General features: G+C 74.0%; 2 protein-coding genes across 2 annotated transcripts; both read left to right on the top strand.

The window, feature by feature from the left end:
• The first annotated feature begins 862 nt into the window (after positions 1 to 862).
• Positions 863 to 9567, top strand: FBXL6 (F-box and leucine rich repeat protein 6). The gene is made up of 9 exons (XM_087733739.1): positions 863 to 1209; positions 1304 to 1450; positions 1550 to 1613; positions 4890 to 4943; positions 5387 to 5494; positions 6172 to 6285; positions 6560 to 6797; positions 7950 to 8181; positions 8262 to 9567. The coding sequence occupies exons 1-9, from the start codon at positions 863 to 865 to the stop codon at positions 8527 to 8529; spliced, it is 1572 nt and encodes a 523-aa protein (XP_087589865.1). The 3' UTR covers positions 8530 to 9567.
• Positions 9568 to 11932: 2365 nt separating this feature from the next.
• On the top strand, positions 11933 to 15662 carry SCRT1 (scratch family transcriptional repressor 1). The gene is made up of 2 exons (XM_087734004.1): positions 11933 to 12174; positions 14803 to 15662. The coding sequence occupies exons 1-2, from the start codon at positions 12063 to 12065 to the stop codon at positions 15525 to 15527; spliced, it is 837 nt and encodes a 278-aa protein (XP_087590130.1). The 5' UTR covers positions 11933 to 12062; the 3' UTR covers positions 15528 to 15662.
• The last annotated feature ends 633 nt before the right edge of the window (positions 15663 to 16295 follow it).

Here is a 16295-nt window from a genome sequence, read left to right as displayed (position 1 = left end):
TGGCCCCGGCGCCTCCCCGCCGCGCGCGGGCCGCGCCCCCATTGGCCGCCGCCGCCGCCGGAGGGCGCGGAGCCCCGCCCCCGCCCCTTCTGCCGCCAGCGCCGGCGCTGATTGGTGGGAGCGGAGGGGGCGGGGCGCCACGCCCACCCACCCCACCCCCCTCCGGGCCCGCCCCCTCCCCCCTCCGCGCCAGCCGATTGGTCGTCGCGCGCCCTCGGCGCCAATGGGCGGAGGGGGCGGGGCGGGACGCGCTCCTCCCCCTCCAAGATGGCGGCGGGCGGCAGGTGAGCGGCGGGAACGGGCCCCTCCCCCCCCGGGCCTCCCCTCCCCCCCTCCCGGGGCCCCTCCCCTCCCCCCCGGCCCTGCCCCACAAGTGTGGGTCCGGCTGCGGCACCCCCAGCGCCGTGGGTCTGTCCGTGGGTCTGTCCGTGGGTCTGTCCGTGGGTCTGTCCGTGGGTCCGGCTGTGGCTCCATCCGTGGGTCCGGCCGTGGGCCCAGCTGTGGGGCTGGCTGTCAGTCTGTCCAGCTGTGGGTCCCGCCATGGGTCAGGCTGTGGGGCTGGCCTGGGGCATGGCCGTGGGTCCGTCTGTGGGTCCGTCCGTGGGTCTGTCCGTGGGTCCGGCCATGGGTCCGTCCGTGGGTCTGGCCATGGGTCCGTCTGTGGGGCTGGCTGTGGATCCATCCACGGGCCCATCCGTGGGTCCGTCCGTGGGGCTGGCTGTCAGTCTGTCCAGCTGTGGGTCCCGCCATGGGTCCGGCCGTGGGTCTGGCTGTGGGATCCGACCCCGGTGCTGCCCCCCAACCTCTCCCCCCCTCCCCCAGCCCCCCCCCTCCAGGTGCTGCCCCCCAAGAACCAGCCGCCATGGGGCAGCGGCCCGCCCCACGGCCCGCCCCACGGCCCGCCCCACGGCCCGCCCCACGCCGCCGCCGCCGCCGCCGCCTCGCCGCCCCCGCCTTCCTCCTGCACCAGGCCCCCGACGACGACGTCCTCTTCCTCCTCCCCGCCGCGGGGCCGGGGGCTCCCCGCCGCCCCCCCAGGGCCGCCCCGCGGCCGGAGGGGAGGCGCCGGCGCCAGGAGGCGGCGGGGGGGGGCGAAGGCCGCGCCGCGGGGCCGCCGGGCGCGTGGGGCTCCCGCCTGCCCCCCGAGCTCCTGCTCCGCGTCTTCCAGGCGGCGGTGGAGCGGGAGGGCGCCGTCCCCTTCCTCTGCAGGTGGGCGCTTGGGGGGCTGCCCCGCGGGCGGGGGGGCGGAGCCGCCGCCGCCCCGCCCACCGCCCCCCCCCCCCCCCCCCCCCCCCCCCCCCAGGGCCGCCCGCGTCTGCCGGCTGTGGCGCCGCGTCGCCGCCGAGCCCCGGCTCTGGCGCAGGCTCTCGCTCGGGGGGCGCCGGGGGGCGCGGGCGACCCGCAGCCCGGGGCGGGTGCTGGGCGCCCTGCGCGGCTCGGCGGAGAGCAGGTGGGTGCCGGGGACGCCCCGCCCCCCCGCGGGGACCCCTCCCCCCTCCCCCGCCCCGCGGCGGGGACCCCTCCCCCGCCCCTCCCCCGCCTGCGCCAGGCTCTCGCCCCTGCAGGAGTTCGCGCTCTGCGGCTGGAGGAGCCACGTGGGCGGGGTCCTGCAGGTGAGCGCCCCGCCCCGGGGGCGGAGCTGCACTGGGGGCGGAGCCGTACCTGGGGGTGGAGCTGCACCAGGGGGTGGAGCTGTACCTGGGGGCGGAGCTGCACCTGGGGGCGGAGCTGTACCTGGGGGCGGAGCTGCACCTGGGGGCGGAGCTGTACCTGGGGGTGGAGCTGTACCTGGGGGCGGAGCTGTACCTGGGGGTGGAGCTGTACCTGGGGGCGGAGCTGCACCTGGGGGTGGAGCTGTACCTGGGGGCGGAGCTGTACCTGGGGGTGGAGCTGTACATGGGGGCGGAGCTGTACCTGGGGGTGGAGCTGCACTGGGGGCGGAGCTGTACCTGGGGGTGGAGCTGTATCTGGGGGTGGAGCTGCACTGGGGGCGGAGCTGCACCTGGGGGCGGAGCTGCACCTTGGGGGCGGAGATGCACCGGGGGCAGAGCTGTACCTGGGGGTGGAGCTGTACCTGGGGGTGGAGCTGTACTTGGGGGGCAGAGGTGTACCTGGGGGGCGGAGCGGCACCTGGGGGCGGAGCTGTACCTGGGGGTGGAGCTACACTGGGGGCGGAGCTGCACTGGGGGCGGAGCCGTACCTGGGGGTGGAGCTGCACCAGGGGGTGGAGCTGCACTGGGGGCGGAGCTGCACCTGGGGGTGGAGCTGCACCTGGGGGTGGAGCTGCACTGGGGGCGGAGCTGCACCTGGGGGCGGAGCTGTACCTGGGGGCGGACCTGCACCTGGGGGCGGAGCTGTACATGGGGGCGGAGCTGTACCTGGGGGTGGAGCTGCACTGGGGGCGGAGCTGTATCTGGGGGCGGAGCTGTACCTGGGGGCGGAGCTGTACCTGGGGGCGGAGCTGTACCTGGGGGCGGAGCTGCACCGGGGGCGGAGCTGTACCTGGGGGTGGACATGCACCTGGGGGCGGAGCTGCACCTGGGGGCGGAGCTGTACCTGGGGGCGGAGCTGCACCTGGGGGGCGGAGCTGTATCTGGGGGCGGAGCTGTACCTGGGGGCGGAGCTGCATCTGGGGGTGGAGCTGTACCTGGGGGCGGAGCTGCACCTGGGGGTGGAGCTGCACTGGGGGCGGAGCTGTACCTAGGGGTGGAGCTGCACCTGGGGGCGGAGCTGTACCTGGGGGCGGAGCTGTACCTGGGGGCGGAGCTGCACCTGGGGGCGGAGCTGCACCTGGGGGCGGAGCTGCACCTGGGGGCGGAGCTGTACCTGGGGGCGGAGCTGCACCGGGGGCGGAGCTGTACCTGGGGGTGGACATGCACCTGGGGGCGGAGCTGCACCTGGGGGTGGAGCTGCACCTGGGGGGTGGAGCTGTACCTGGGGGTGGAGCTGCACCTGGGGGGCGGAGCTGCACCAGGGGGCGGAGCTGTACCTGGGGGCGGAGCTGTACCTGGGGGATGGAGCTGTACCTGGGGGGCGGAGCTGTACCTGGGGGTGGAGCTGTACCTGGGGGGGGGGCTGTACCAGGGGGTGGAGCTGTACCTGGGGGCAGAGCTGTACCTGGGGGCGGAGCTGCACCTGGGGGCGGAGCTGTACCTGGGGGCGGAGCTGTACCTGGGGGCGGAGCTGTACCTGGGGGGCGGAGCTGTATCTGGGGGCGGAGCAGTACCTGGGGGCGGAGCTGTACCTGGGGGCAGAGCTGTACCTGGGGGCGGAGCTGTACCTGGGGGTGGAGCTGCACCTGGGGGCGGAGCTGTACCTGGGGGCAGAGCTGCACTGGGGGCGGAGCTGCACCTGGGGACGGAGCTGTATCTGGGGGTGGAGCTGTACATGGGGGGCGGAGCTGTACCTGGGGGCGGAGCTGTACCTGGGGGCGGAGCTGCACTGGGGGGCGGAGCTGTACCTGGGGGGCGGAGATGCACCTGGGGGCGGAGCTGTACCTGGGGGCGGAGCTGTACCTGGGGGGCGGAGATGCACCTGGGGGTGGAGCTGTACCTGGGGGCGGAGCTGCACCTGGGGGCGGAGCTGCACCTTGGGGGCGGAGATGCACCTGGGGGCGGAGCTGTACCTGGGGGTGGAGCTGCACCTGGGGGGTGGAGCTGCACCAGGGGGCGGAGCTGTACCTGGGAGTGGAGCTGTACCTGGGGGCGGAGCTGTACCTGGGAGTGGAGCTGTACCTGGGGGCGGAGCTGTACCTGGGGGGTGGAGCTGTACCTGGGGGCGGAGCTGTACCTGGGGGGTGGAGCTGTACCTGGGGGGTGGAGCTGCACCAGGGGGCGGAGCTGTACCTGGGGGGCGGAGCTGTACCTGGGGGCGGAGCTGTACCTGGGGGGTGGAGCTGTACCTGGGGGGCGGAGCTGTACCTGGGGGTGGAGCTGTACCTGGGGGGCGGAGCTGTACCTGGGGGTGGAGCTGTACCTGGGGGGCGGAGCTGTACCTGGGGGCGGAGCTGTACCTGGGGGCGGAGCTGCACCTGGGGGCGGAGCTGCACCTGGGGGGCGGAGCTGTACCTGGGGGATGGAGCTGTACCTGGGGGGCGGAGCTGTACCTGGGGGTGGAGCTGTACCTGGGGGTGGAGCTGTACCTGGGGGCAGAGCTGCACCTGGGGGTGGAGCTGTATCTGGGGGCGGAGCTGTACCTGGGGGCGGAGCTGTACCTGGGGGCGGAGCTGCACCTGGGGGGCGGAGCTTCACCGGGGGCGGAGCTGTACCTGGGGGTGGAGCTGCACCTGGGGGGTGGAGCTGCACCAGGGGGCGGAGCTGTACCTGGGGGCGGAGCTGCACCTGGGGGGCGGAGCTGTATCTGGGGGCGGAGCTGTACCTGGGGGCGGAGCTGTACCTGGGGGCGGAGCTGCACCTGGGGGGCGGAGCTGTACCTGGGAGTGGAGCTGTATCTGGGGGCGGAGCTGTACCTGGGGGCGGAGCTGTACCTGGGGGCGGAGCTGCATCTGGGGGTGGAGCTGTACCTGGGGGCGGAGCTGCACCTGGGGGGCGGAGCCGCAGTGGGGGCGGAGCTGCACCTGGGGGCTGACCTAGAGATGGGGAATGGAGCTGCACTTGGGGGGCGGAGCCGCACTTGGGGGGCGGAGTCACACTTGGTGGGCGGGGCGGCACTTGGGGGCTGACCTATAAATGGGGAATGGAGCTGCCCTTGGCGGGCGGAGCTACCCTTGGGGGGTGGAGCCACACTTGGGGGCGGAGCCGCACTTGGGGGGCAGAGCCGCACTTGGGGGGTGGAGCTGCATTGGGGGGCGGAGCCGCACTTGGGGGGCTGCCCCACGTTTGAGTCCCGCCCCCCCGGCCCCACCCCCGCCCCGGCGCCCCTCCCCCCAGGTGCTGGCCGAGCGCTGCCCCCTCCTGAGCTCCCTGACCCTGCGCGGCTGCCAGGTGGGGGCGGGGGCAGGGACACGCGGGGGGGGGGGGGGACACGGACACGCGGGGGGGGACACACAGACACCCGTGGGGGGGACACACAGACACCCGTGGGGGGGCAGAGGTGTGGGGGGAGGGGACAGGGACACCCGTGGGGGGAGCACGCGGCGTGGGGGAGGGGTGAGGGTCACCCGTGGGGGGGCAGAGGTGTGGGGAGAGGGGTCAGGGCCCCCCGTGGGGGGGACAGGCGGGGTGGGGGAGGGGTGAAGGTCACCCGTGGGGGAGCAGAGGTGTGGGGGGAGGGGTCAGGGCCCCCCGTGGGGGGGGGACAGGCGGGGTGGGGGAGGGGTGAGGGTCACCCGTGGGGGAGCAGAGGTGTGGGGGGAGGGGCACGCGGACACCCGTGGGGGGGGGCACCCGGGGTGGGGGAGGGGTGATGCCGCCCGTGGGTGCCGCAGGTGGAGCCGGGCGCCATCGTGGGGCTCCTGGCGGGCGCCGGCCCCCGGCTGCGGCAGCTGCGGCTCAGCTGCGGCCCACGCGTGGCCGCCGTCCTGGGGGCGCTGGCGGTGAGGGGGGCCCACGGGGGGGGTCCCGGGGGTGGGGGTGGGGAGCCCACGGGGGGGGCCCGGGGGAGGGGGGCACGAGTGGGGGTGGGGTTCCCACGGGGGATTTGGGGGTTGGGGATCGCACGGGGGGTGAGGGGGGTCCCAGGAGTGGGGGGGGGGGGGGGGGGGGCGGGGGTTGGGAGCCCACGGGGGGGGGGGGGCTCACGAGTGAGGGTGGGGGTCCCACGGGGGGGGCACGGGGGGTGGGGAGCCCACGGGGGAGGGGCTGGGTGGGGGTCTCACGGGGGGGAGGCCGGGGGGGGCGGAGGGAGCCCACGGGGGGTGGGCACGGGGGAGGGGGGCACGAGTGGGGGTGGGGAGCCCACGGGGGGGGGGGATCGCACGGGGGGTGAGGGGGGTCCCACGAGTGGGGGGGGTGGCCCGGGGGGGGGGTGGGGAGCCCACGGGGGGGAGGCACGAGTGGGGGTCCCACGGGTGGGGGTTGGGGGGGTCCCACGGGGGAGTGGGGGGGTTGGGTGGGCATCCCATGGGTGGGGGTGGGAACGGGGGGCGGGTCCCACGGGGGGGGGGGTGGGGATCCCACGGGTGGGGGTGGGGGGGTCCTACGGGGGGGGTAGGGGGGTTCCCACGGGGGGGTGGGGTTGGGGGGGGGGTCACGCCCCGCGCCCCCCCCCCAGAGCGGGCGCTGCCCGGGGCTGCGGGTGCTGGAGCTGGACCCGGCGCTGAGCGGCTGCGGGGGCCCCCTGCCCCTCCCCATCGAGCGCCTGCAGGCGGCCTGCCCGCACCTACAGGTACCCCCCTGCCTGCACCCCTGCCTGCACCCCCCCTGCCCGCACCTACAGGTACCCCCCTGCCTGCACCCCTGCCTGCACCCCTGCCCGCACCCCCCCTGCCCGCACCTACAGGTACCCCCCTGCCTGCACCCCTGCCCGCACCCCCCCTGCCCGCACCTACAGGTACCCCCCTGCCTGCACCCCTGCCTGCACCCCTGCCTGCACCCCCCCTGCCCGCACCCCCCGCACCCGGGCACCGCTGCCCGCGCCCTGCCCACGCCGCTGCCCGCAGGTGCTGCGGCTGCTGAACCTGAGCTGGGCGCCCCGGCAGAGCCCCGCCGCCGCCGCCGCCGCCGGCTTCCCGCACCTGGAGGAGCTGAGCCTGGCCGGGCCCGGCGGCACCGGCGGCACCGGGGTGGGCGACGAGGCCCTGCGCCGCCTGCTCCACGCCTCCGCCCGCCTGCGCCTGCTCGACCTCCGCGGCTGCACCCGCGTCACCCCCCGGGCGCTGCTGGAGCTGCCCTGCGCCGGTGAGGCCCCCGCCGCGGCTGCGTCGCGTCGGCCGCGTCGCGTTGGCTGCGTCGCGCCACGGTGGCGATACGGCGCCGTGCTGGCCCGTGCCGCGTTGGCCGTCCTGCGTTGGCCGCGTTGGCCGTGCTGTGCCGTACCGCGCCGTGCCACAACGGTGATACGGTGCCGTGCTGGGTCACGTCATGGCGGCAAGGCCGTGCCATGATGGGCCACGCCGTGCCGTGCTGGCACTACTGTGCCGTACTGGGTCGTGCCGCGTTGGCCACGCTGTGCCACGATGGCGATACGGCGCCGTGCTGGGTCACACCACGGTGGCAATGCCGTGCCACGCTGGGCCGTGCTGGCACTAGCGTGCCATGTTAGCTCACGCCACGTTGGCCACCGTCGGTGCCGTGCCACGATGGCGATGCGGTGCCGCGCTGGGTCGCGCCGTGGTGGCCGTGCCGTGGTGGCCGTGCCGTGCCATGCTGTGCCATGGTGGTGATACTGGGCCATACTGGGTCACACCAGTTGGCTACGCTGTTGGCTACGCCGTGCCACGCTGGCCGTGCCGTGTTGGCAGTGCCGTGCCATACCGTGCTGGGCCGCAGTGGCCATACTGGGCCATACTGGGCCAATGTGTGGTGGTAACGCCATGCTGTGCTGGGCCATGCCGTGCCGCGTCAGGCCAGACCGTGCCACGTTGGCTGTGCCGTGCCATGCCGTGCTGGGCCGCAGGGGCCATACTGGGCCATACTGGGCCAACGTGCGGTGGTAATACCATGCCATGCTGGGCCGTGCCACATCAGGCCATGCCGTGCCACGTTGGCCGTGCCGTGCTGTGCCATGCCATGAGGCGTTGGCTGTGCCACGCCGCGTTGGCCGTGCCGTGTCGTACCGTGCCGCGCCATGTCGGACCGTGCTGTGCCATGCAGCATTGGCTACGCCGTGCCGTGCTGTGCCGTGTTGGCCATACCACGGCGTTCTGGCTGTGCCACGTCACACCGCGCCATGCCGCGCCATGCCGTGCAGCGTTGGCCGTGCCATGTCACGCCGTGCCATGCGGTGTCGGCCATGCCGTGCCACGTTGGCCGTGCCGCGGCGTTCCGGCCACGCCGCACCACATCGGCCGCGCGGCGCGGTGCCGCGCCAACCGCCGTCTCCGCCGGCAGATCTGGAGCAGCTGTACCTGGGGCTGCCCTGCGGCGCCGAGCAGCTCCCCCGCCTCACCGAGGGCAGCGCCGCGCTGGCGTGGAAATGGCGCCGGAGCCTGCGGGAGCTGGACCTGGCCGGGCGCAGCTTCGGGGAGCGCGACCTGGCGCAGGCGCTGGCCGCCTTCGGCCCCGGCTCCCCCCTGCGCTCCCTCAACCTGGCCGGCACCAAGGTCACCGCCGACGCGCTCAGGTGGGTGGCGGCGGCGGCGGCGGCGGGGGGCGGCGGCGCGGTGCCCGTGTGCGGGCTGACGGCTCCGCCGCCGCCGCCAGCGCCCTGCTGCCCGCCTGCCCGCTCCTGGCCTACCTCAACCTCTCCTCCTGCCGCCACCTCCCCCGCGGCACCAAGAGGCCGCACCGGGGCTGCCCCGAGGTGCGGCGCTGCCTGCGGCTGCTGGGCCGGCAGCTCCCCGGCGAGGAGCCGCCCAACGAGGAGCCGCCCAACGAGGAGCCGCCCAACGAGGAGCCCCCCAGTGAGGAGCCCCCCGGTGAGGAACCACCCAATGAGGAGGCACCCAATGAGGAGCCCCCCCACCAATGAGGAGCCCCCCAAGGAGCCACTCAACGAGGAGCCCCCCAATGACAAGGCCCGCCCCCAACGAGGAGCCCCCCAATGACAAGGCCCGCCCCCAATGACATGGCCGCCCAACGAGGAACCACCCAATGAGCAACTCAACAAGGAGCCCCCCAATGAGGAGGCACCCAACGAGGAGCCCCCCACCAATGAGGAGTCCCCCAATGACAAGGCCCGCCCCCAATGACATGGCCCCCCAATGACGAGGAGCCCCCCAACAAGGAGCCACCCAATGAGCAACTCAACGAGGAGCCCCCCGATGACAAGGCCCGCCCCCAAAGCCGTGGTCACCCAATGAGGAGCCCCCCCAAGGAGCCGCCCAATGAGGAGCCGCCCAACGAGGAGCCCCCCAAGGAGCCTCTCAACGAGGAGCCCCCCAATGACAAGGCCCGCCCCCAATGGCATGGCCGCCCAACGAGGAACCACCCAATGAGCAACTCAACAAGGAGCCCCCCAATGAGGAGCCCCCCAGTGAGGAGCCCCCCGGTGAGGAACCACCCAATGAGGAGGCACCCAACGAGGAGCCCCCAATGACAAGGCCCGCCCCCAATGACATGGCCCCCCAATGACAAGGAGCCCCCCAATGAGGAGCCACCCAATGAGCAACTCAACGAGGAGCCCCCCGATGACAAGGCCCGCCCCCAAAGCCGTGGACACCCAATGAGGGGCCCCCCCCAAGGGGCCGGCCCATGAGGAGCCGCCCAACGAGGAGCCCCCCAAGGAGCCACTCAACGAGGAGCCCCCCACCAATGAGGAGCCCCCCGATGACAAGGCCCGCCCCCAATGACACGGCCCCCCAATGAGGAGCCCCCCGATGACAAGGCCCGCCCCCAATGAGGAGCCACCCAATGAGGAGCTGCCCAAGGAGCTGTCACTCAACAACACACACACCCCCAGTGACGGCCCCTCCCACCGAGGGGAGAGGCCCCGCCCCCCGTACCCCCTCCCAGTGCTCCCAGTTTGGGGGGGCCCCGCTGGCAGCTGCTGCGCAATAAAGGGCTCTGCACCCTCCCAGTGCTCCCAGTGTTCCCAGTGCCCATCCCAATGCCCCCAGCGCCCATCCCAGTGCTCCCAGCGCTCGTCCCAATGCCCCCAGCCCCCATCCCAGTGTCCCCAGTGCCCATCCCAGTGCTCCCAGCGCCCATCCCTTTGTTCCCAGTGCCCATCCCAGTGCTCCCAGCGCTCATCCCAATGCCCCCAGCGCCCATCCCAGTGCTCCCAGCGCCCATCCCATTGTTCCCAGTGCCCATCCCAATGTTCCCAGCACCCATCCCAGTGCTCCCAGTGCTCATCCCAGTGCCCCCAGCGCCCATCCCAGTGCTCCCAGCTCCCATCCCTTTGTTCCCAGTGCTCCCAGTGCCCATCCCAATGCCCCCAGCGCCCATCCCAGTGCTCCCAGCGCCCATCCCATTGTTCCCAGTGCTCCCAGTGCCCATCCCAATGCCCCCAGCGCCCATCCCAGTGCTCCCAGCGCTCATCCCATTGTTCCCAGTGCTCCCAGCGCCCATCCCAATGCCCCCAGTGCCCATCCCAGTGCTCCCAGCGCTCCGTGGGGCTGGGGGGGGCGGTGTGTGCGGGGGGGGGGGGGCACGGGGGGAGGGGCGGGCGCAGCCGGGCGGGGGGGAGGGGCGGGGTCCCACGGGGCGCGCGGGGTGGCGCCACGCGGGGCCATTTGTCACCCGCTGGCAGCAGCCGCCGCCATTTGCATATTAATGACCCCTAATGAGGGGGGGCGGGGCCCGCCCCAGCTGCTGCCCCCCCCCCCCGGCCCAGCCGCTCGGAACCGCTCATTAAGATGCAAATTAGCCCCGCCCCCGCAGCCCCGCCCAGCCCCCGCGGGTGCCCAGGTTGCCCAATGGCTGCTGAGGTTGCCCAATGGGTGCCGAGGTTGCCCAGCGGGTGCCGAGGTTGCCCCATGGGGCAAACTCGGCTCCTGATTGGGCAACCTTAGTGCTTGAAGGGGCAACCTCAGCACCCACCTGGGCAACCTCAGCACCCATCGAGGCACCTTCAGCCCTTGGGGGGGGGGGGGGCAACCCCAGCACCCTGTGGGCAACCTCAGCACCCGGCTGGGCAACCTCAGCACCCACTGGGCAAGCTCAGAACGCCATGAGGCACCTCCAGACGGCGGGGGGGGGGGGGCCAACCTCAGCACCCATGGGGCAACCTCAGCACCCACTGGGCAACCTCAGCACCTGGAGGGGCAACCTCAACACATCATGGGGCACCTTCAGTCCTTGGGGGGGGGGGGGCAACCTCGGTGCTTGGAGGGGCAACCTCAACACCCAAAGGGGCAACCTCAGCACCCACCTGGGCAACCTCAGCACCCATCGAGGCACCTTCAGCCCTTGGGGGGGGGGGGGGGCGCAACCCCAGCACCCTGTGGGCAACCTCAGCACCCGGTTGGGCAACCTCAGCACCTCAGAGGGCACCTTCAGTCCCTGGGGCAACCCCAGCACCCAGGGGGCAACCTCGGTGCTTGGAGGGGCAACCTCAGCACCCGTGGGCAACCCCAGCACCTCACGGGGCAACCCCAGCACCTCATAGCCCCCCCCCACGGGTGCCCCCCCCCCCCCCAGCCCCCGGCCGAGCCCTGCCCTAAGCCGGGCAGTTAATGAGATGCTAATGAGATGCTAATGAGATGCTAATGAGGCGGTGCGGTGGCCCTGAGCACCATTGTCACGGGGGGGGGAGGGGGGGCCACGCGTGTGCGTCCGCATTGGCGTGTGCGGGGTCAGCGGCCCCAACCCCCACCCCGGGCACCCCCCCATCCCCCCCCCCATCCCCCCCATCCCCATCCCCCCCATCCCCCCCGTCGCCCCCATCCCCCCATCCCCCCCACATCCCATCCCCTCCCCCCATCCCCCCCACCCCCCATCCCCTCCCCTCCCCCCAACCCCCACCCCCATCCCATCCCCTCCCCCCTCCCCCCATCGCCCCCATCCCGTCCCCTCCCCCCCTCCCCCCATCCCCCCCCCGCCGGTGATTCCCGGTGTCCCCCCCTCCCCGCCCCTCCCCGCCCCTCCCGCCCCTCCCCCCCGCTATATCCCGCCTCCCCCCGGTTCGGCACCGCTCAGACGCCGCCGCCGCCGTCGCCCCGGGCCCGGCTCCGCGCCCCGGTTCCCCCCGCCGGTGCCGCCCCGGCGGAGCCCCGGGCCGGCGGGGGAGCTGCTGTCCGCGGTGCTGAGCCGCCGCCGCCGCCGCCGCCGGGCCCCGGCCGGGAGCCCCCCCCCCCCCCCCGCCCCCCGCCGCCGCCGCTCCCGGTCCATGCCCGATCGCCGCCGGGCTCCCCCCGGTTCCCCAGGGCGCGGGAGCCGCCGGGAGCGGCCTGAGCGACACGGAGCCGCAGCGGGGGGAGGCGGCGGCGGCTGCGGGCGGCCCCGGAGCGGAGCTGGGCGGCCGCGCCCGCCGCACAAAGCCGTAGGCTCCGGTGCCCCCCCCTCCCTCCCCGCCGTTACCGGGGGGGGCCCCCTTTGTGGCGGCGGGGCCCCGGAGGAACCATGCCCAGGTCCTTCCTGGTGAAGAAGGTGAAGATCGATGACTTCCCCGCCGGGCTCGACCCCCCGTACGGCCGGGCCCGGGCGGATTTCGGCGCCCGCCTGCACCCGAAGGGTAAATACCGGCGGCGGGGGGGAACCGGGGCCCGGCGCGTCCCGGCGGGGCCGGGGGGGGAACCGAACCGGGGGCGGGCGGAGCCGAGCGGGGCCGAGCGGTTCCGAACCGGGGGGCGAGGAGAACCCGAGCGGTGGCCGAGCGGTTCCGAACCGGGGGGCGAAGAGCACCGAGCGGTTCCGAACCGGCGCCGAGGGGAACCGAGCGGTTCCGAACCGGCGCCGAGGGGAACCGAACCGGTGCCGAGCGGTTCCGAAGGGAGCCGAGCGGTTCCGAACCGGCGCCGAACCCTTTCCCCGTCGCTGCCTTTTGTCTGCCGGGGCCAAGTTCAAGGGCGAGCGGCGGCGCGGAGCCCCCGCGGCCCCGGCCCGGCCCGGCCCGGCCCCGGCCCCGGCCTTTGTGCGGAGCGCGGCCCCGCGGGCGGCCCGGCCGGGCCCGGTGCGGCGGCGGCTGCGGCGGCGTTGCGTAACCGGTAGCGAAGGCGCCGCAGCGGGGCCCGGCCCGGCCCGGCCCGACCCGGCCCCGCTGACCTTGAACGGGGCCCGGCGGGGACGGGGCTGCGGGCAGGGCTGCGGGCAGGGCTGGGGATGCAGGCAGGGATGCAGGCAGGGATGGGGACGGGAGCAGGGACGGAGGCAAGGACAGGGACAGGGATGCGGGCAGGGATGGGGATGCAGGCAGGGATGCAGGCAGGGATGGAGATGGGGGCAGGGATGCAGGCAGGGATGCAGGCAGGGAGAGGGATGGGGACGGGGGCAGGGATGCAGGCAGGGACGGGGACAGGGACAGGGATGGAGGCAAGGACAGGGACAGGGATGCAGGCAGGGACGGGGATGGGGACAGGGATGGGGATGCAGGCAGGGATGCAGGCAGGGAGAGGGATGGGGATGGGGACAGGGATGCGGGCAGGGACAGGGATGGAGGCAGGGAGAGGGACAGGGACCGGGCTGGGGACAGGGATGGAGGCAGGGATGCGGGCAGGGATGGAGATGGGGACAGGGACAGGGATGCGGGCAGGGACAGGGATGGAGGCAAGGACGGGGTCAGGGAGCTGCAGGCAGGGACGGGGACGGGGATGGGGACAGGGCTGCGGGCAGGGAGGGGGACGGAGGCAGGGAGAGGGGCCGCAGGCAGGGAGCGGGACGGGGATGGAGGCAGGGACGGGGTCAGGTCACTGCAGGCAAGGACAGGGATGGAGGCAGGGACGGGGGCTGCGGGCAGGGACGGGGATGGGGACCGGCAGAGGGATGGAGGCAGGGATGCAGGCAGGAGTGGAGCAAGGACGGGGTCAGGTCGCTGCAGGCAGGGATGGGGACCGGGAGCTGCGGGCAGGGCTGGGGGCTGCAGGCAGGGACGGGGCTGGAGGCAGGGACGGGGATGGGGACCGGGATGGGGACAGGGAGCTGCGGGCAGGGACGGGGACGGGGACAGGGATGCAGGCAGGGAGAGGGTCAGGGGGCTGCGGGCAGGGACGGGGATGGGGACCGGCAGAGGGATGGAGGCAGGGATGCAGGCAGGAGTGGAGCAAGGACGGGGTCAGGTCGCTGCAGGCAGGGATGGGGGCAGGGGCAGGGCTGGGGGCTGCGGGAAGGGACGGGGCTGCAGGCAGGGATCGGGATGGGGACAGGGAGCTGCGGGCAGGGACAAGGATGGAGGCAGGGATGGGGACAGGGACAGGGATGGAGCAAGGACGGGGCAGGGGCTGCAGGCAGGGATGGGGACGGGGACAGGGACAGGGATGCAGGCAGGGATGCAGGCAGGAGTGGAGCAAGGACAGGGTCAGGTTGCTGCAGGCAGGGCTGGGGGCTGTGGGAAGGGACGGGGCTGCAGGCAGGGATGGGGACAGGGACAGGGACAGGGACAGGGATGCAGGCAGGGAGAGGGCCGGGGGGCTGTGGGCAGGGACGGGGACGGGGACGGAGGCAGGGACAGGGATGGAGGCAAGGACAGGGACAAGGTGCTGCGGGCAGGGGCTGCAGGCAGGGAGAGGGGCAGGGGCTGCGGGCAGGGCTGGGGACAAGGTGCTGCGGGCAGGGACGGAGGCGAGGACGGGGTCGGGGGCTGCGGGCAGGGACGGGGATGGGGACAGGGATGGAGGCAGGGACAAGGGCAGGGTCTGCAGGCAGGGACGGGGGCAGAGGCAGGGACAGGGGATGCGGGCAGGGACGAAGGCAGGGACAGGGGATGCGGGCAGGGATGCGGGCAGGGACGAAGGCAGGGACAAAGGCAGGGGCAGGGGATGCAGGCAGGGATGGAGGCAGGGACAGGGGATGCGGGCAGGGATGCAGGCAGGGATGAAGGCAGGGACGGGATGCGGGCAGTGATGAAGGCAGTGATGAAGTCAGGGGCAGGGGATGCAGGCAGGGACGGAGGCAGGGCCAGGGCCGGGGGCAGCGGAGCAGGGGCAGGCAGGGGCAGGCAGGGTGCAGGGCAACGCGGAGGAGGCAGGAGCGAGGGCAGGGGCAGGCAGGGCGCGGGGCCAGGCAGGAGGACGGGCAGGGGCCGGAGGTGGGGGAGGGCAGGGGTGCAGGCAGGGGGAGGGCAGGGTCTCCGCCGTGCCGCTGAACGGGTGTCCCCCCCCTCTCTCCCTGCCCGCTCCCTGCCCGCTCCCTGCCCGCCGCCCCGCAGGGTACATCAGCGAGTACATGGCGCCGTCGGCCTACGAGGGGGACGGCGAGGCCGCGCTCAAGGTGCCGTCGCCGGACGCCATCTACCCCGGCGGCCGGGGGGACTACGGGCCGGGGGACTCGGAGCCGCCCGACAGCCCCCACTCGGGCATGGCGGGGGGTTACATCAACGGCGACGCGGCGGTGAGCGAGGGCTACGCCGTCGACGCCTTCTTCATCACCGACGGGAGGTCGCGGCGCAAGGCGGTGAGCGGGGCCCGGAGCCTGCAGCGCCATACCTGCGGGGAGTGCGGCAAGACCTACGCCACCTCCTCCAACCTCAGCCGGCACAAGCAGACGCACCGCAGCCTGGACAGCAAGATGGCCAAGAAGTGTCCCACCTGCGGCAAGGTCTACGTCTCCATGCCGGCCATGGCCATGCACCTCCTCACCCACGACCTGAAGCACAAGTGCGAGGTGTGCGGCAAAGCCTTCAGCCGGCCCTGGCTGCTGCAGGGCCACATGCGGTCGCACACCGGGGAGAAGCCCTTCGGCTGCGCCCACTGCGGCAAGGCCTTCGCCGACCGCTCCAACCTGCGCGCCCACATGCAGACCCACTCCGCCTTCAAGCACTTCAAGTGCAAGCGCTGCAGCAAGACCTTCGCCCTCAAGTCCTATCTCAACAAGCACTACGAGTCCGCCTGCTTCAAGGGCGCCGCGCCCCCCCCCGGCCCCCTGCGCCCCTGACCCCGGCGGCTGGGGGGGGGGCTGGGGGCTCGGGGTGCCCCCCCCCGCCAATTCTCTCGCTCCCGGCGGGCGGCGGGGTCCCGGCCCCAAATGGCCGGGGTGGCCCCGTCCCCCGCTTTGTGCCGCGCCCCGACATCGGGGGGACCCCCCCGCCCCCCCCCCCCCCGCCTCGCATGGGTGGTCTGACCCTGTGGCGCACCCCAAAATGAGGGTGACCCCCCCCACCCCCTTGCATGGGTGCCCCGCTCCTGGGGTGCACCCCGAGACCAGGGGGACCCCCCCCACCCTTGCATGGATGCGCCCCAATATCAGGGGGACCCCCCCCGCCTTGCATGGGTGCCCTGCTCCTGGGGTGCACCCCAAAATGGGGGTGACCCCCCCACCCCCTTGCATGGGTGCTGCAGCCCTGGGGTGCACCCCAAAACCAGGGGGGGACCCCCCTGCCTTGCATGGGTGGTGTGACCCTATGCTGCACCCCAAAATGCGGGTGACCCCCCCCTTGCATGGGTGCTGCAGCCCTGGGGTGCACCCCAACATTGGGGTGACCCCCCCCCCATTCTTGCATGGGTGCCACAGTTCTGGGGTGCACCCCAAAACCAGGGGGACCCCCCCCATCCTTGCATGGGTGCCCTGACCCCATGGCGCACCCCAAAATGGGGGTGACCCCCCCCATCCTTGCATGGGTGCCCTGCTCCTGGGGTGCACCCCAAAATGGGGGTGACCCCCCCCCCTTGCATGGGTGCTGCAGCCCTGGGGTGCACCCCAAGA

This window comes from Nipponia nippon, unplaced genomic scaffold, assembly GCF_047370975.1.
Source record: "Nipponia nippon isolate SJK-2023a ecotype South Korea unplaced genomic scaffold, ASM4737097v1 scaffold_1, whole genome shotgun sequence".
Lineage (NCBI taxonomy): Eukaryota > Metazoa > Chordata > Aves > Pelecaniformes > Threskiornithidae > Nipponia > Nipponia nippon.
This window is presented reverse-complemented; position numbering and strand designations above follow the sequence as displayed.